Raw genomic sequence first — 20,716 nt, forward strand, 5'->3', positions numbered from 1 at the left:
ATGCAGAATTTGACACCAAACTTCTGTTAAATCATTGAATGAGTTGGGATCCAAAGTATTTAAGATCCTCTCACTTGTTTTAAAATCCCTTCATGTCCTCGCACCTCCCTATCTATCCAACCTGCTTACACCCCACTCCACTACCCGCTGCCTATGCTCAGCTGGCTCTGGCGTCCTGTTTTTCCCTTGTCCCCTCCTCTCCACCATCAGTGGCTGTGCCTTCAGCCACTATGCCCCAAAACTCTGAAACTCTCTCCCTCAATTCCTCTCTCTCCCCCTGGCTCGGCATCAGAACCTGCCACTGTCAAGCTCTCCGGGAAGCTATCCCTCGTGAAGGACACTATATAAATGCAAGTTGTTGTATTTATTGGACACGAGAGGTCTATGAGACATTCAGTACACCATAGCTGTCACCAGTAAAATAAGACTATATAAGTCTTACGAGAGAACACTATGGTCCCATAGATGAGGAAGAGGTAGCTTTAGAATGACTTAGTTACTTTTATGGTCTATAATCTTAGAGCCCAGGTATAAATCATAGGGTTTGGAATAAGGACATTAAGATTACTGTACTCTATGTATCATTAGACACAATCATTATTCATTTTTTTCTTACCGAACCTAACAGAAGAGGATTGATAATCTAGTAGTTCACGAAAACCACAGTTGTATCTAGCCCAGGAAAACGACCAAAACCAAATAGCTTACCGAGCTCCTTTGAAAAGACTAAACTCTTTAATATTAATCTGAAACTCAATAAAAGGCTTCAAAAGGTTTACAAATAACAATGAAGAAAAATGTAACTAAGGTTTCTTAATAAGCTCTTGTATATACTCAAATGTAACCCAAAGTTTAGATTATTGAAGATGCCAATGGAAAGTCTTATTGTTTCCCCTATATACAAAACACACCAATGTCAGTTTGTACTTCATCCGTAGCTTAAAAAAGACACCCTTAAGTGACAACATGAAATAATAGTTGAACATTGCATAAACCAAAATCTGGAAAACACAATAATGAAAGGATTCCTACAGAGAATTTTGATGCTGGCCCACTATGTGGACACACAGGACAGCAATCTCCAGGTGGGATCTCAGCATCTGGGCAGTCTAACATCTCACAATCCATTTTGTCACACAAGATATGTCCATTGTCACAAACACAGATGTTGCAGGGTTCTGGTTTCCAGACAGCTTGGTTCGCATGTATTATGTTATTATCCATGCAGGAAGGACCTGAGAAAGGAAAATAATTCAGCAGGTTATGAAGGGATTCAATTGAAGCGTACTTATCATTGCAGGAAATGTATTTGTAGGTGGATCTGGAAATGCATGTGGATACTTGGGTTGACTGAAAGTATGACTTCTAATGATATGTTAATAGTAGATTTGGCTTTTTCTGATATATAAGAAAATGTGAAATTGAAAAAGCAAATGATATATAAATGGTATAGAGTGGATGGGTAAAGTAGCACAGCCAAGCTTTATTTTTTTTTGGTAAATACGTGTGTTGGCATTGCATGAAGTCATGTGCCAAGAAAGGTCGCAGGCAGACACACTGTCCACGTAACCTGTAACATGTATACACTTTATTTGCACATTTATTATGCTCTCACATCTGAAATTATATGCTAACTCAATGCATCGTGTGGAATCACTATTCCTTTCAGTGCTGCTGCATCTCAGCTTATAATGCTATCATTGTCACATTGAAAATCTTAAAGCACTGATATAAATGGAATCTTGTTGTTGTTGTTGTTGTAATAGGAGTCACATTTCTCCAAGGTGAACGACATGTTACAACTAATCAAAGCCACTCTGCACCTGATACATCTATAGGAAGTTTAAACCTCCTCATCAAAGGTACAACTGTAGCAGAACTGTACAACCCTGGAGACTCTGAATCACTATTTGGATTAATATCATGGGAGGTACAAAACTAAAACAGAGTCAAAGCAATTTAAATGAGGTTAGAGCTTTCAAACCGCATCATCAAGACAAAAAGCTTGGTGGCAGAACAACTCAATGAGTTTCCAAATTACATCAAAGTATTTAGATCTTAATTTGCTGACATTTCTCACAAGTTACTCTTGAATACATTTTATGGTTTGATGAGATCTAATTTTGAACTTAAAGTTAAAACAAAGAGATAATTATCTGGATGAAATTAAATCATACAGGCAACAAAAACAAATTATCTGTTGTTTATCTGCAACACATAATCCAAGATTTCAAGAGAATTTTTCTGACATTGTGTTCTCGTTCCTAATTTTATTCCTCATACAATATATCTCATTTTAGGCAAAATAGATCATTTACGATGAATGAAGGCTTCTAAACAAGATCAGAATGAGCATAATTAAAATAGTGAAAACACTGCAGAACTACAATGAAAAACTATAAACAATACAGATAGGAAAACAGGGCATGCTTAGATAAGAATACTGCTGAGTAGAACTGTTTGAGATTTGTTTTGAATATCAACTAGCAATTATGATGATACAACTACTAATGGCTCTCCTCTAGAAACTGTACTTTTTTTGGTTTTGTGAAGTACCTGCTTTCTGTTGAGTAAGTCAGTAAGGTGCAAGATTTGAAAACATTTGAAAAGTAACATTTCAAGCTGGAATCTCCTTGCCATGAAAGTCAGTCCATTATGTTTGATGTTCTCTGCAGGTTCACTGGAGTGTTACTTAACAGCCCAATTGTACTGAGGTATAGTTTGGTGAAACATAGATAATTTGATAGAGGACCATTATGATAATAATCATCCTTGCATTTGATATAGCAACTTATCATGTCTTCAGGATGCCTCAAAGTGCTTCACAAAATATACTGTAAAGTGAATTGACTATGTTTTGTGGGCGAAATGCGGCCGCCAATTGCACATAACAGTGTCCTACGAACAATCATGGATTGAGTGACCTAATTATTATTTTTTTTGAGGAGATTATTACCCCTGGAAAAGCGATCTGCCAATCGACTAACAACTGGGTTCCTACTTACTGCTTGGTAGACAGGCATGTGGAATAAGGAAATTTGCCTAACATGGTGAAACATGGTCAATTTGATATAGGACCATTACTAAATGCTAATAAAATGTTGTAACAAAAATGAATGATAGTCAGAGGAATTATTTGACTTTAGCATTGCTTCAATCTGTAAAATATTGGCTTGAAATTGTTTTATGTTTCAATATGTGTGTTAAACTCCAAGAACCTGTAAAGTTATATGTCGGACCGTTTCACTGAATTTGCACCATTCACCAAAATAGAGTTTTCATAACAAGATTTAGAGTTGATAGTTTTATATAATATAATAATCCTTGCATTTGATATAGCGCTTTTCAAGTCTTCAAGACATTTCAAAGTGCTTCACAGAAAATACTGTAAAGTGAATTGACTGTATATTTATGGGTGAAACGTCCACAAGATTTGTTCAGCGAGACAAATTTACTGGACTTCGTTTCTCAAGACTAAAGGTACCTTTGATTTAACTTGACCACAAACTTGAGGAGGTTATATTTGAAAGAAAAATAATCCAGAATGACACTTACCTGTGTCCTCTTGTGCCACTGTTAATGACACCTGTGTTATTACAAGTAGGAGGAAAGTCCCTGTATGCACAAAGCTCTCCATATCTAAGTATTCAGCACAGAACTCTCTGTGGAAATCAAAGGGTGAGTGATTCTTAATTTGCTAACATCAAGTCAAAATGTGTTCGTTCTCCTTTCAGTTATCCTTTAAGCCCAGCTCAAACTGCAATCTCCTGTCTCGTGATAAAGCTTTAAATAGAAGTACAGTTGGCAACTTCCACTTTCTTGCCTCAAAATCTTTTCCTCGATTTGAAATGTTCACTACATATTACACTGATTGCTCATAGGGTTATAAGCAAGACACTTTTCAACAAATAAATCACTCCACTTTGTGAGTTATCTATCCACATCTGTGGAATCTCAGGAGTGTTACCATTCTGCTGTTAGTTTGTCACATTATTGGAAGAGAGAAAATCCACGAATATTCCCAACAACAGCTGAATGCTTAATTTCCAGTTGACATTTTTTACAATATTCCAGAAAATGTTTGGCAGCGTTGTGTACTTGATGTCAGTAATTTGGCTTTACACGGTGACCACGGTCATCTTTTCTCCAATCCCAGTTTCTTTGAAACTGAACAAGAGTTTGTAAGATTAAATGATTATTTTATATGTAGATATGTTCACATTTTCCCAATTGTTGAGGACTTTTTCATGCAGCAAGTGGAAGCTTTGATGATACTTTGGATCCTATTTGTGTCAAATTTGCAAGCTCAATTCTTACAGTTGTACTTGGTGAACTGCACCTATAGGATGAACAATTATTGTACTAAAGATTCACATAACACACAAAGTATATATCACAAACAAGCTTGAGACCAAAATAAAGCTCCGGAGATGCACACAAAAAATATAGGTGAAGGCTATTTGTGGGGTATTCCTGTGAGCAGATTGATTGACAAATAGAGAGAGAGAAAGATTGATAGAGAGAGAGAGAGGAGAGAGAGAGAGAGAGAGCATGTTCATCTGTTTGTGGGAGCTTGTTGGTTCAGTTAGCTTCCATGTTTGCCTGCGAAATTAGTCATTACACGTGATAGTAATTATCAATTGTTCAGGTTAATCATACCAAGTGTTGACATGATATAAACGTTATTTAGTTATGTTAACAATTACAAGTTATGTGCTTCCTCAACCACAATATTCATCATGCTTTTATTGCAGACAATTTTCATTATATTCATATCAATAGTTCATCAAACTTCTCAAGCCTAAACAAATCTATGAAGTCAAATAGTTTGGTAGTGGATCTCTTGTCCCAATTTCATCAGCTCTGACACTTGTGTTATGTAATGATAGAGTAATATGACATGGAAACAGCCCAGTCGGCACAAATAAATCCGTGTTGTACTAGTCTGCAACTTGTTTATGGTTGTTTCACATCTTGAAGATCAGAAGGGGCCCGATGGAGACGTATACAATTTTCGATGAGTTTGAAAATGTAAACCCACTTCAATACTATAGGATGGAACAAGACAGTACTACAAGAGACATATGAATGTAAGTCAAAATTGCTTCCTTCAAGACCCATTTCAAGACCAATTTCAGGTCAGACCAGGATGTTTTTCTTTATTTATTTTTCTTCATTCAGAGGGTTAAAAGAGTAACAGAAAAGTTGTAGAACTCATTTAAAAAACAGCTTGATGAGGGAATATTAGGGTAAGGGTTCTGGAAGGATGAGATCAGTGGGGTCATCAGTGATTTGTGCCGAATGGGCTGTTTCCATGTCATATTACTCTATCAGTACATAACACAAGTGTCAGAGCTAATGAAATTGGGACAAGAGATCCACTACCAAACTATTTGACTTCATCCAAACCAATCTTGTGTACTTATTACATGTGGCTTAGTTTATCAATTCTGCAGTATTTTAAAATGGATTTCTGAATTACTTCTTAAGAAATTGGGAAGTCTGTAATGCTGACTTGCTGGAACACCATTCCAACTCAATCTACATTCAGAGGGGAGTTCCCTCACGTCAAAGCAAATGTGACTTGCTCCCAATTTCCAGAGTTCCCACTTGAATCTGTTAGTCCATTTTACGTTGGTCAGCCAGGACCCATCACTATGCTTAAAAGTATCAAAATCAAACTGAGGAAACCTATCACCATGCTTAAGAATATCCAAACCAAACTGAGAGTTCTGTGCATCCCACCTACATATGGAAATTCCAGAGATAAATTGTTGGAATGGGATGCGCACTCTCTCCCTGGAGGGAATGCACCATGCTCACCTAATTCCTGAAGGTATGAGGTGCAAGAGCCAAGGCTTGGGGATCCCAGTTTTCATTGAGGTACTGCCGGAGTCTAACCAGCTAAAGACCACACAGCTTGCCTTTGAGAGCACTGGCTGGCAAGCTTTCCCACTGCTTATCCAGCCAGGACAACCCTACCCATTAGGGCTATGTTTCGCAAGATAAAAGGTGTGAAGAGACCCTGCCCCCAGTGACTGGTCTGCCCTTCCATGTCCTGCCAATGAGCCAGCGGCAGTGCCCTGGATTACTGCAGACATGCCTAGCTCATGAACTGGGCCACCAAGACTGCCATGGAGGGTGGGTTTGATTCGTAAATTCTGTTGTCAAACATGTTAGCTTGGAGCCAGTTCAGCTCCAAGTAGACCCCCACCCCCCCCACTTTCCCCAAGGAGTGGGTTTGATCCTTCACTAGGTGGATGGCAGGTACCAGGAACTCCCTGCGAGCTTCCTGGTGGGAAACACAGCTCAGCATGAAATGTGTCAGAGCATTGGCACCATCTTCCTGTCTGAAGCTCGGACACGCATCCCCATTGGAAACGATGGTTCCACAAATTTTAGATGTGGAGCTTAAGCAGCAGCTGCTTACCTCTCTGCAAGCCAATCAAGGTGGATTCCAGGCATTGGATGTACAGATGAACAAACGAGTATTCACTAACTCCAGTTAATGCCTTCCAGCAACTGTCGCCCCAAGCCTCAGACTTTCCTCATCAGGGGTAGACATCTGCTTTCAGCAAGTTGGAAGGACCTTTGCAGGATAGCGTGCGATTTGCCACCTTGATGCTCTTGAGGTCCAAGTCCAGTGTTGCATACCAGACTTATTCAGTACCGGCAGTTTAATCCAGGTTCTCACGTGAGGGGTCTTGACCAATAGACATGCCCACTGTGACATCGCCTCTACCTCTAGGTACTTAGCGACAGGTCAGTGTAGGCCAGAAGCCTCCCTCTGTGCAGCCGCGTCCTGTGTTTGAGACAAATCCACGTCACTGCTTGATCATGTACTTTGTAAATGGGCTGGAAGAAGTCTCTGCTGCAGGAGTTCAGATCCATAAAGGAGGACTGCCCCACCATTGTCGGTTGGGCCTTCAGCCACTCTGCCCCCGCCCTCTGGAACTCCATCCTGCAGTCCCTCTGCCTCGCCCCCTCCCTTGCCTCCTTCAAGACCCATCTCAAGACCCTCCTCTTCGACCGTGCCTTTGGTCTCCCTCTTCTCCCCAAGATGCAATTTTGTTGTTCTTCTCGCAAGCTTGACCTACTTTGGGACCTTGCTGTCCTTTAAAAGAGACAAGCATGAGCAGTTTGCTCTTCACCCCTTCTCTGCGTGTCCATTAGGACATTGTTCAAGCAAACGTTAGTGTTACCATGACTCCTTGGTACTGATAAGAAACAACAATTGGGACTAATGACTGATGAAGATATTGATTGTATCTTTCAATCGATATCCCCAATGTCTTCTCTTGCAGAAACCATACTTAGGAACCATATAGTAATGTCATTAATCATAAAATATCACTCTGGGATAACATGAAGAAAGTTCATGAAATGTTTTTTCTGAAATCTCAGGCTAGGTACATGACAAAGACAAAGGTACGGACAAGTCTTTTGGAGCAGATACCAACAGTGAGGAAAGGTGTCAGACAATTTATAATCAAATAGGAGCTCCCTGAAGAATAAAGAGCCTGTTAAACAAAGAAAAGTGTGATTTTACTCCCTACCCCTGAAATTTTCAATAGACTCAACTGATTGAACTAAGTGACCGAGGAATACCAAAAAGAGTTTTTTCTGGAACTCAATGACCCAAAGGAATTATTTAAACAAAAGAAATTTGTTAGACAGTGGGTCTTGGGTGAGAAGAAAAATACTAAATAGTGAAAAGTCTAGCCTTACAAATGGCTTGTTTAAGTCTTCACCAATTAAACTCATTCTTGCTATATTACACAGAGCATCTTTAACAAAAAAACTGTTGGACCTACAAGGAGTTGACACTTGTGTATTTACTGTACTGCTATTCAATGTTGTTTAGAAATTGTTGATGAATCAACATTTGGTTTAATTTGTTTTAGTGTCTGAGTGAGCAATTCATTCTGAATGTGTCTCCTGTTGATTATCCCAATGCTTTGCTTGCCAGACATCCCAGCTGCTTCCACCACAAGCATGAAAAATCTGCAGCTTATCTCCTCTCTTGAACCAGTTCTGTGAATTCCTTTTGCTGCTCTGGCTCACCATCCCAGAGTAGATTGAATTTACAATCCAAGTCCTAACTTTCAAATTCCTCCACCACCTTACCCCATCCTATCTCTGCAACCTCCTGTGACAGCAGCCAGTACCACTGCTCAGCAAATACTGGTCTGCTTCAAGTTCTCTGTCTGATCCGCCACATCAGTGAATGAGCTTTCAGTAATTCTGCCTCGTTCTCTCTGCCCTCCATCCTTGAGTGCCTCTGCCTTGCTCGCTGACTCCCCACCTTCAAGCTGCCCTAATTCATTCAATTGTGCTGTTGGTCACCTAACTCTCTTGCCTGCACCCCACTACCAAACCACCCAACCCCACCCCCCCACACCCCCCAGCTCTCCCAGCTCCCCCCACCTTAGGCTCCAGATCAGCTGTGTGAAGTTCTTTGAGATATTCTCCTGCCATGAAAGACCCTGTATAAATGTAAATCATTACTGTTGTCCTTTATGGGTTTGACACTTAACACTGAGGTACTAGATGCTCTGTCTTAGTTGATAACACTACCTCAAAAAGTAAAGTGAAAGACTTTGGCCCTGGCAGTCCTGACACTTTTAATATAACTAGTAACAAATTATAATTTGTGAACAACTTAACATAAATGAAGTGTCTGTGAGTGAGGACAAGAAACTACTAACCAAATGAAAGTTTGCAATAAAAATGCCAAAGGTGTTTTTGGAAGAAAACATAAAGTAACTTCAAAGGCAAAGTTACATTTATTTTTTAAACTTCCATCAAGCTCTCCTTCTGCAATATTAGCTGCCTTCACAATTTTCCCTTAACCCTGGGTCAACTGTTTTGCTCCAGTGTTTCACAAATCAATTATTTCTGGATTCCTTTTCCTTATCAGCAATATAAGCAATATAAACATTTCGTCCACAAAATACACAGAATCCACTTTACAATATATTCTGTGAAGCGCTTTGAGATGTCTCAACAACGTGATAAGGCATTATATCAAATGCAAGCAATATTTATTATTATAATATATCAATGTATATCTGTCACTAGTGATCTTCATTTAGAATCATCCATCTTCAACTATTATTTTTGAACTGCAGTTAGAAGGAGACGAGATTTAAGTTCAAGCTCTGAGTTTTTTGAGTTCAATCGTCTAGACTTCTTCAATAGGCTACTTTTTCTTTTTTCTTGAGGCGCACATGGAATTTGATCTCCAGGAAAGAGTGTGGGTTAAAGTAAAAATAAGACTTCAAGCCAATGTTTTAAAACACTTTAGTCATTTGGGCTAAAGACCAAGGGAGACAGATGAACAGGATGAAAATTATACAATTGTATAAACATAAACTTGGCTTCAATTGGCAGTAACAAAAATTTACTAGTGTGAGAAATAGCCTTATATTTGTGAGAAAAATGTCTTATTTCAGTGCAGTTGGATTGTTTTTGAAATCTTGATGAGGCACATTTAGCAATGAATGGGAACATTACTTCCCAGGTCAATGCAATGAAACATGCACTCTCTAAATGTTAAAACCTGATAATTAATATTCCACAGCCATAACAAAGTTTAGGAACTAAATTGAATTGATCGTTGTTCTCTAAACTCTACCTAAAATATTCAGTTACAAGGTTTTTCAGTCTCCTTGATTATGCAGTGAACATGTACAGTATTTACTTTGCCGTTCTCTTTAAATCGTGCATTTGTGAAGAGCATGTGTGAAGAGCGCCACCCTATGGCTTCGAAGTAATATAATTTAAGTTTTGCAGGCAAAAATTTATGTAGTGAGATTTGCGACATTTACCATTAAATAATAGTTTAAAAGCCTGAAGTTATCCATCAATCAAATATCATTTGCATTTCAGCCCAGCGCCTTGGGCCATCCTCCCAACCTGAAAGGCGTTATAAAAATGTGATTTTGTTGCTGATGTTAAAACTGCCAAATGTTTCCTATTTAGAGGGCACTGTATTTTTCTACAATACATTTGCTATTAAATTCAGTTCATCAATAAAAATATGTACAGGCTACAGATGTTTTAAATGAATTGTAGTTTTCAAAAAAATCTTAATTTCAACTGCACCTGCTTTTTAAAAAAAGGTGTGTATAAATTTCATCAGATGATATTTAGCTACTCGGAGAAAGCAAATGAACTATAAAAATTGAATTGACTGCAGGAGTTAGGTATCATCCTAGGCGACTTCAAACTCCACTTCACCCCCTCTTGCTCCACCTCCTCAGACTTCTCCTCAGCACTTGGCTCAAATCCGGCCTAACGATCCACTGGCACATCTGGTTGGACCACATCAAAACCTACCGCTCCGTTCTTGCCTCAGCCAAATTGTCCAGGTTAATCCTGAGAGAGCCATCACCCCCCAGCTTCGCTCTTTCCTCTCCTCCCACTCTCTCCATGAGCCCCTCCAATCGGATTTCCGTGTTGCCCACAGCGTGGAAACTGGTCTGGTCAAGGTCACAAATGACACCATGACTATGTATGACCAGGGCTCCCTCTGCCTCCTCGTCCTCCTTGACCTCTCCTACGCTTTTGATACTGTGGACCATTCAATCCTCCGCCACTGCCTCTTGTCCCACCTCAACCTTCAAGTTTCTGCCCTTGCCTAGTTCAGATCCTACCTTTCACACCGCCTCCACTTTGTCTCTGCAAACAGTTTCTCCTCCAGCCCCCGCACCATCTCATGCAGCATTCTTCAGGGCTCTGTCCTCGGTCCCTTCCTCTTCACCCTCTACGTGCTCCCCCTTGGTGACGTCATCCGCAGACATGGGGTAAATTTCCACATGTATGTGGATGACACCCAACTCTATCTCTCTGCCTCCACCGTCAACTCCAGGTTTCTGGCGTCCTGACCGACTGCCTGTCCGACATCAAGTCCTGGACGAGGGACAATGCTCTCCAACTGAATGTCAGCAAGACCGAGACCCTCCTGATTGGCTCGCGCCAGCGCCTCCGCACCTTGGGCGCTGGCAGCATCAGCCTCCACGCTACACACTCAACCTCCCTAAGCCAGTCAGGAACTTGGGTGTCTTGTTTGATCCTGAACTGTCCTTTCTCCCCCACATCCACGCCATGACCGACACTGCTACCACCACCTCCACAACATTACCAGACTCTGCCACTGCCTCACCCCTCAGGCTGCCGAAACCGTCACCCACGTATTCGTCATATCAAGGCTTGGCTTGATTATGGAGACTCCTTCCTCATCGGCCTTTCCAACTCTTCCCTTCACAAGCTGCAGATCATCGAAAACTCTGCAGCTCATGTACTCTTGTGCACCAGGCTCCGTGACCCCATTCCTCCCACCCTCGCCCGACTCCACTGGCTCCCCATCCCTCAGAGTATCTAATTCAAGATCCTCATCCTCACTTTTGCTTTGCCCCCTCCTAACTCTCTGACCTGCTGACTCCCTACCAACCTGCCCGTACCCTCCATTCAGCGGGCTCCGGCCTGCTCCATGTCTCCCGCCCGACCCGCCCTACCATCGGTGGCCGGGCTTTCAGCCTCTCTGCCCCACACACTGGAACTCCATCCCACATTCCCTTTGCCTCGCTTCCTTCCTTGCCTTCTTCAAGGCCGGTCTCAAGAACCTCCTTTTTGATTGTGCCTTCAGTCGCCCTCCCACCTCTCTGCCTTTCCTCACCCCTACTCCACCCCTCCCCCATGCTTGGGTCCTGACCCCTGACTGTCCAACGCCTTGGGACGTCCTCCCAACGTGAAAGGCGCTCTATAAATTTTGTTGTTGTTGATGTAGTTAGCTCCACTTGAAATTGTGACAGAAGATTGAACCGGAGTATATAAATACAACAGAGCCCAGAACCTCAACACTCAGGAGTTATAAACATGATTTATACAAACTCTTTGCCCTTGTGTCTCAGTCAATGCACTTTCAAGTCCGAGAATGATCTTTTCCACCCTGCTCTAAGTTCTCTCCAACAGTTTCAATGCCCTTTTGAAGGGAATTTTGAAATCCACAAGCATTATTTCTGATGGTCTTTTGTTAATGTTTATAAATTCATGTCATAACAAATTAACAGTATGAAGAACAAAAAGAAACAGTACTATTAAAAACGTATTTCATTCCATTCTCTTTCTTCAGAAAAAGTCCTGGACATTATAAATGGCCAATTGATGAGTGTTCACTCAGCAATAGTACCCTGGGTGAAATTAGTTAATTGAGGGAAAAATGTATCATATTAATAATAATAATCCTTGCATTTGATATAGCGCCTTATCACGTCGTTGAGACGTCATAAAGCACTTAAAAAAAAGTGTAGTGACTGTGAGTTTTGTGGGCGAAACGCAGCAGCCAATTGTGCACAGCAGTGTCCCCCAAACCATTGTGGATTGAGTAACCTAATTTATTATTAGGGAAGGTAGTTTTTACAAAACCAGGATAGTGCTACCAGAAATTAAAGCATCATCCTAAAGAAGTTATGACCTTATAGTTGAGAAATAATTTCTTCATACTTTGGGAGTTGTTGACTTGTGTGAGACACTGCCATCTAGCGTAGTGTATGTCGACTCAATTACAGCACTCAGAAGGGAATTGAATTATTTTTTGAGCAAATCATCAATACTTGCACATTAAACTTACATGACAATATTTTTGGTAAACATAGATAGACTACTTGTAACCCTTTCACCTGTGATTATTTGCAGAAGTGTATAGAAGGCAGAACAGGCACTGGACAGTTACATCAAGGACTTCCGCCCAGCATTTCACTGCATTACAGTTCAGTACCACTGCTAAGTCATATTTGCTGAGCCAACTCACAGGTAGTGTTAGCTGATTCCAAAGTCTAAGTTCACCCGACAAAGGGTGATTTTCATACAAAATAACAACCGCCTTCAAATGGTAAAACCAGAGAGGAATTATTCATCTACATTGAATTTTATTGGTTTCTGTTAAGACGATCAAACAGAAAAGAAGCACCAGAGAAAACAGGTTACCTCATCTACTGCAGATGTGTTAGTACAAATGACTTGTGCAACCTCCAATTTTATTTATTCTAATTGCCAATATCTTTCTAAAAAAAACAATTCACACATAGAACGCAAAAATTGGAAATTGACAGCATTTCAAAGAAGTCATGAGTTTTTGTAGAGACAGATGGAATGTCTAAAATATTTTTAAAGTGGCACAACTGAGAACACATTAGCACCATTAGTTATTCCCTTGTAATTGTCTGACCAACCTTAGTGTTTAAAAAAATAGCACCATTTAGAGAAGACTGAACACAATCAACTGCACAAACATAGTAATGAGATCCAGTGGAAACAATGCAGTTTTTAACCCCATCCCTTTGATATGTTTATACATTTTCAGAAAGGTGCATGGATAAATCCATACGTTTTATCAAGAGACAATTTTCAATCTTTTTTAATGAATTAACAAATCAACAACCCTTTTGCATCGTGTATAATTTAAGGAGAATCACTACTAAAGTCCAATACAACGGCTCAATATTATGATTAATATCTTACTTTTCAAAATGCAAACATCATCCGGTGGACGTCAAAGATCTTCAGGCAAAATAGCCCCAGTGACCAAACCACAAATAAACACCCAGCTGGATGTATTTTACATTTTGGAATATCTAACATGGGAAACCAAGACAGAATAATGCCATTCAGCCCATCAAGCCTGTTCCACTAGGTTTCTTTCAGATTGATCAATTAGTAGCATTGCTAAACACATCTGAAGTACTAAGGTCTAGATTACCCTTAAAATACTGCAACAGTGCAACATTGCACTTATCTACTGTACTGGACGACAGGGATCAGGAAGTTATGTGTGTACATATCCATGTATATGTATAATGTTGATATGCTCAAAATACTAGTTGCTGGATTAATTTCAGTCTAGCACAATTGGAAGTTCTGGGTGATGGTATCGATAATGATTCAAGCTCATTTTGGAATTTGTGTTTAGCCTTCTTGGCTGACACTCTAGTCCAGTAGAGGGAGTGTCGTTATTCAGATGAGAGACACCTAAGTCTCGCCTGCTTGAAACTTGGTGAAGTTTAAAGATCTTATGATATTATTCGAAAAAAGAAGGCACTTTCTACGAAGGCGCTTGCTTTTCTGGCCAACAATGTTGTCAGATTAATTGGTCATTCGTTTTATGACTGCTTGTTGGACCTTGTAACTGCCATATTCGCCTACAAAATACAGTTACTACTTTACAGCAAAAAGCACAAAAAGCTAAAAGTGTTATATCAAATGAAAGAGAATTATTATGCTTGCCTACAAGAAGTCACTGCACTTGACAGTTCTCATCATCAATGAAGTTATCGTCAAGTTCTTTGAATCATTATGACAATTTATTTCTATAAAATGCAAGTACTTGAAGCCAGTTTAGCCCTAGCTTACTCCCCCTTTCCTCAAGGTGAATGTTTCTATGCAAGTGATAGTAATTTAATCAATTACACAAGTCTTGGAGATAAAATTTGGTGATAAACCAACTTGAGAAATCTGGGGCTCACGTAGTGAGTGATCCTTTTACAGAAATCATTCTACATTCAGTACAGCATCCATGATGAGGTAGGTGAAAGATAGGCTTTTTTTAGTATACGTAGTACCTCATAAACTGATTTTTCTGCATTTTCAGGTATAAATAACACCAAGGAAAAAATATAGAAAATTTAGGAGAAGGTACAAAAAGAGTCTAATAATCGAAAATGGAGTACAATAGAATATCTGGTGAGTGTTGCATAGTAGAGAGATGACTTAGCAAATAGACAGTCTTACAAATGGTTTGTTCAATGTCGAGACCTGCAAAACGCACCACAGTTACAAAAGTTATTTAGTCAATCACGAAACAATAGATTGCCTCAGGGATTCTGAGGTACAGAAGACATTGATGGATAGAGAAATAATCCATATTTTAACCAACAGATCAGCAGAACTGTGGTTCATCTATCAAACAGCCAGCAAAAGCACAATGGGCTGATTGGCCTTCATTCGTTTTGTAAATTTCTTTAGTTCTACTATTCTAATAAATTCCCATCATCATTTTCACCCAATCGCTGTATGGAGTTTGACATGGAATTAATTGTATGCCTTGATATTCCAAAGCCTTAAGATTTTATCTTTTATTTTTGAAATAACCACTACTTGATCGTAAAAAATACCTAATGAACATTAATTGGGAAATGCTGTCAAGGAACTCAGTTTTTGATCAAGATGTTTCTCTTGTAAGGGTCAGAGTTCACATTTGCTCTGGGCAGTGAATTTCATGAACTTTTATTACAGTTTGTGAACTGTGAAATTCACAAAAACAAGACCCATAAACCTCAAGTTTTTTCAATTATAACCTTTTCTTTTCTTTAATTAAAACAGATGATAAATTATATCTCAAAACAGTTCCCTCAGAGTCTAGAGAAACCTTACTGCAAGTAGTTAGAACTTGGAATACCAGCAATGGGGAGAGGTGGGGTGTAGAGAAATCAGTTCTGTGTCAACCTTTTTTTAATAAAGTTGGAAATGGCAATTTAAATAATCTGACATTACAAGAAGCAGACAGGACCAAGGTCAACAGCAAATTCCTGTTCTTCTGCACCAATATCCATTGGTGCCAGATCCACAATGGGCAGGTGAATTGTCTTCCGAGTCCTGTACTGAAAGACGGTCTTGCTCCACTCTCCAGTGTGTTTCTGTGAGAACATAGGATCAAATGGTCATTAACTAATGGATGTCTTGCATTAAACTTATTAACTAGTGAAAATTAGTCTGCACCAACTCTCTAAAAGTCCAATTCTTTTTAAATATCAACTTATTTTTAAAGGTACACTCATTTTAATTATTTTTAAATAGATGTACGTTCTTATGTTCACCATACTTACAATTACTTTGGTTTTCTTAGAAAATAAATAAAACCAAGGCAGCTTTGTGAACAAAATTAACCAAAATGATAGCCTTGTTGTTCTAAAAGACACAAAATATTTGCAAATTTCAAAGTTAAGGCAAAACTCAATAATTTGTCAAATTCTGGATGCTTTAAAAATTGTATAAATAAAGTAAATTTAGAGCCAAATGGAATTTCTTCCCATGTACATCTGCTGGCTGGCTTTTGGTATCTCACTCAAGTGGAGATTGTTTATGTAGGAGTCTATCTAGTGGCAGGAAGCTATTCAATCATGGAGAATATCAAGGTCAAGTCTAATCTTGCCCTTATCCATCATTATATAACAATAATAATCCTTGCATTTGATATAGTGCCGTATCATGTCTTCGAGACATCTCACAGCGCTTCACAGAATATACTGTAAAGTGAATTGACTGGATGTTTTGTGGGTGAAACGCGTCAGGCAATTGCACACAGCAGTGTCCCACAAACAGTGGTGGATTGAGTGTCCAAATTTTTTTAAAAAAATGTTTTTGAAGGGATCATAATCAGGGTGCCAGTTTTATCGCCCGCTCAGGTTAGATTAAACTGAGATTGCCTCCTTATCTGGCAAAAAATCAGCTTTCCAACTGAACCGATTGGACAAACATCAGTGATAGTAACTCTGGCTGACTTTTTGTTCTCAATCCTAAAACAACTGTATGGTTCTCCTCAGCTACCAACCATTAATTCAGCATAGACAAAGGATCAATCCTGGAAATGTGCCATTTTGCATTCCTTAGCTATACCATTTTATTATGTGCAGGATGCTCTTAAGAGTCAACAACAACAACAAGATTCCATTTATAAAGCGCCTTTCACGTCAGGAGGACTTCCCAAGGCGCTGAGAGTCTTTATGTATATACAATATTTACGTAATATATATAATACCTTAGAAATAGTGGGAATTCCATCATATTCCCTTCAAGTCTCTATATTTATAAGTAACTTTTCTTGTATCAAAGTCACTTATCAAACATTTCTGCCAGTGGATCAATTTTTCATTCACATGTACTTACACTGCAACCATCTTCAAGGACACTGTATCTTAATTTGATGTTTCCTTCAGCCTTGAGTTCAGAATCAGACCAGCTCATCAGCCTTAAAGCCTTCTTGATATTTCCAGTCTCAGCATCCATGTATGCGATGCTGTTCTTACAGTGGTACGTGATATTCTGGGAACCTCGAACGGAAAGCAAACGAAGGAATCCCATTTGGATTTCAGCGACGTCTTCATCTACGCCCTGGTCACCATAGCTGAACTGTGGAAATAAACTTTTCAGTCAGCTTTCACAGAAATATGTGTGTAGTGTTCAAAGACATCAGAAAACACTCTATCCGCAATGCAAATGCATTTTAGTATTTTACTTTAAGCATTATTCTGCACTACAAGACAGTTTTAACATTGAGAACGTAAGGATGTCTGTCCAGAGAATGCACACTTCTTTCGATGTAAAATGCGGAAACATTAACATACGAAGACAAGGGCTTTAATCCTCCGAATAACAATCCTCTGAATTCTTATAATGAGAGTATAAGTATTTGATCACAGTCCTAATTTAAGGAGCTGTTAAATTGTTATGGAATATAGCCTAAACTAAGAATTTTAACATTAGTAAAATTAAATGTGTGTATTTAGTTAATGTTGATATTGACTATTCTGATGAGACCACAGATATATGTTTTATAACACGTCACAACATTCCTGAGCAGATGCTCTGTATATTATATTCTACAGGGTGTTGTGGTCCAGCAGTCTGACACTCACGTAGAAGCCGCCATCCATAGACTCTCCAAACCACACATGCTTCATCTCACGGCTGCCTCTGTTTGACCACCAGCTCTTACGTGGGATGCTCGCAGGGTTAGGGTGCATGCAGGTCTCCCCAGTCTCCATGTTACAGTGCACCTTGATGGCGTCCAATTTACAGCCTTGGTTGGGATCAATCCAGTACTCTCCTGTGAAGACAAAGTGACGTCTTACAGCAAAGCACCAAGATGTATGATAATTGAAAGAAATACAAATTCATTTCCAGGTTAAAGAACCCATTTAGTATAATCGGTGTATCAATCCAATAATGGAATTGTAGGTATGTAGAGATCAGCAGGATGAGAAACATCTTGATGCTGCATAGCTTCAGTGTACGTACACCCTAATCATTGCTACTCCATGATCTAGTGTTAAAGATCAGGTAATGTCTGTAAACCCTAGAACCTTGAATATGCAACTGGTTCTGTCATGCATGATGTGAGAAACAGCCCAGGGTTTGCTGAGCAAATTAAACTTACAAAAGGCATTTCCTGACCAATTTGCAGAATCAGGCAGTTTGTCACACAAAAATAAAATGCTTCTTAAAACTATCTTCTTACCGCTGTCGAATTCTGGGTGACAGGATTTTAGGTCCCGACAACTTTGGGCAGGATTCTTCTGTGATCCATTAGGGATATCAATGGCATCTATCCGGCCATTCAGTGACTTCAGAGTCGCCATGACTTCCAGTTCTGATTCCTGTGCCAAATTACCTGGCTGATCCCCATAGTATGACCCCTGGAACGTGTCACCTTTATCTACAGATTCAAATCCTCCAGAACAACAGGAACCAGGAGGACCAGGGAGGCCAGGAATACCTTGTTCACCAGGAACACCCTGTGGAGTTCAAACGATTTATGCTCATTTGTCCACAAACGCAGTCGAGTGTCTTGTTAATTCAATGTGTAACCTCACAGGCAGGATTCGGGTGAATTGCTCACTTACAGGAGGGCCAGATTCTCCTCGTGAACCCCGGGATCCGGAAAGACCTATGGAGCCAGGATACCCACTGCTACCATCTTTGCCAGGAGAACCAGCTGAACCTGGAGGACCCTACATAACAATTTTCAAAATGCACATGAAAAATAAATTAGCCGTAAATTTTTACCCAATATTCCACAAGCATGTGAATATTTACACACGGGTCTGGCAAGATTTAAATACACCAATGATTTCAACCCTGCTATTTGCATAAGTGTAGTTTGGAACTTGATTTCTGTACAACTGTTGAAGATATAAATGGTAGATTATAGGTGCACAAGGATGGACACAGTTGAATCTTGTACTTTCATTAAACGTCAGAAACGTCTTCAGGGGTAGAGAAAACGTTTAATCTTAAGCGATGTAATCCGAGTTAGTTAATAAGACTACCAGTAGTCCACCACCCTGGTGCATCTCTGTGCTCTAGAAAGATAACAGCCCGATTTAGACTGCAAATTGTTCATTTCACTCACTCTAACACCTTGAGGTCCAGGACTCCCAGCTTGACCCGGATCTCCATTAGAACCCTAGCCAAAAAAAAACAGACACATAAAGAAATGCTCACTTGACTTCTGTAAAATAACAGCATTTGCAATTACAAATCATATAAACTATTAAAGGTTTTAAAAAAACATCCATTAGTTTATTCTTCATTCTGAATTGCGTTAACTGGAGTTTAGTGTGATTATACGGAACACAATATATATTACTTACAGGAGGTCCTGGCAGGCCTTGCCCACCTGGGAATCCACGATGACCCTTAATGCCATTAGTACCTGGTTCCCCTCTTTCACCCTTCTCACCCCGAAGGCCGTGAGGACCCTGGAAAATATGCAATGGTAATTTATCACGCTACTGGATCAGAATAATTCTATGGAAATACTCAACATATGCATCAACTGCATCATTTTCCAAGGGCTAACATGCACACGGCACCAAGTACACTAGTGAATTGGTTTCAATGGCGATCCAAACAAAACTTGCAAGAAATGACCACAAAATTCTTCATTTAGGCTAGTTGCCGAATCCACACATAAAAAGCAAACAGTGGCAACCAAATTTGTTTCCAAGGTAACTTCCATGGTGAAGAAGTGTAGAGTATATTTATTATACGCAGCTGCAAATAATAGTTTTTACTGTGATTAAATTGCTAACTCGAAATTTGTGAATGTAAAAAATACAACTTGCCTTTATATAGTACCCTTCACACAGGGTAGTGTCCCAGAGTGATTCCATCTCATGTATGTCTTTGTCACCTCCCGCCTCAACTTGATTTGTCCAATGCCCTCCTCATCATCCTCATTATAACCTTCAAATGATTCCATCAATGAATCAGAATATATGTGAACAACCAACAAACTTACCACAAGCCCAGGACGTCCAGGAGACCCTGAGGAACCTTGCGAGCCAGGATTACCCTAAGAGGAGAGATGAAAGAAAAGTATGCACTTTACTGTACAGCAGTTGCATTTTAAGCATTGATTCACATTTGTGTAAAACTAACCGTTTGAGTGTTTTTCAGTAAGGTACTGGAATCAATTGTACAGCACAGAAGGGACCAATTAGCCTATTGTATCTTTGACAAAGCTTTGTTGTTTGGCAAAGAATGATTAATACAAAGAAAACGCAATTAGTTCTGAAATAATTCATATGAAATGCGCTTTTTTTAAAAAAAATATCATGAGGATTTCTGAGGTCAGGTCTGTCATCAGAACCTTGAAGATTTCAAGTCAATAGATAACAATAATCCTTGCATTTGATATAACACTGTATCAAGTCATTGAGACGTCTCAAAGCGCTTCACAGAAGAAGTAAAGTGAATTGACACTATATTTTTGTGGGCGAAATGATATGCAAGAAAAAAAAGTAAAGTATATAAAATGATATGAAAGAAAATATATAAAAGATAATAGATAATAATAAACCTTGCATTTGATATAGCGTCTTATCATGTCTTCGAGATCTCAAAGCACTTCACAGGATACTCTGTAAAGTGTAGT

General features: G+C 39.4%; 1 protein-coding gene across 1 annotated transcript in view; it reads right to left on the reverse strand.

Annotated features, from left to right (window-relative positions):
- Positions 1-20,716, reverse strand: part of LOC103176589 — a gene marked incomplete at its 5' end in the record, with an annotated part of 108,320 nt that overhangs the window by 59,111 nt on the left and 28,493 nt on the right. Inside the window, 10 exons of the mRNA XM_042336242.1 lie at positions 617-621; positions 3,556-3,662; positions 15,553-15,695; positions 16,945-17,187; positions 17,694-17,884; positions 18,296-18,572; positions 18,681-18,788; positions 19,190-19,243; positions 19,431-19,538; positions 20,081-20,134. Of these exons, the coding sequence (XP_042192176.1) occupies positions 617-621; positions 3,556-3,662; positions 15,553-15,695; positions 16,945-17,187; positions 17,694-17,884; positions 18,296-18,572; positions 18,681-18,788; positions 19,190-19,243; positions 19,431-19,538; positions 20,081-20,134 (1,290 nt within the window). The remainder of the gene's footprint in view (positions 1-616; positions 622-3,555; positions 3,663-15,552; positions 15,696-16,944; positions 17,188-17,693; positions 17,885-18,295; positions 18,573-18,680; positions 18,789-19,189; positions 19,244-19,430; positions 19,539-20,080; positions 20,135-20,716) is intronic.

This window comes from Callorhinchus milii, unplaced genomic scaffold, assembly GCF_018977255.1.
Source record: "Callorhinchus milii isolate IMCB2004 unplaced genomic scaffold, IMCB_Cmil_1.0 Scaffold6, whole genome shotgun sequence".
Taxonomy (NCBI): Eukaryota; Metazoa; Chordata; class Chondrichthyes; order Chimaeriformes; family Callorhinchidae; genus Callorhinchus; species Callorhinchus milii.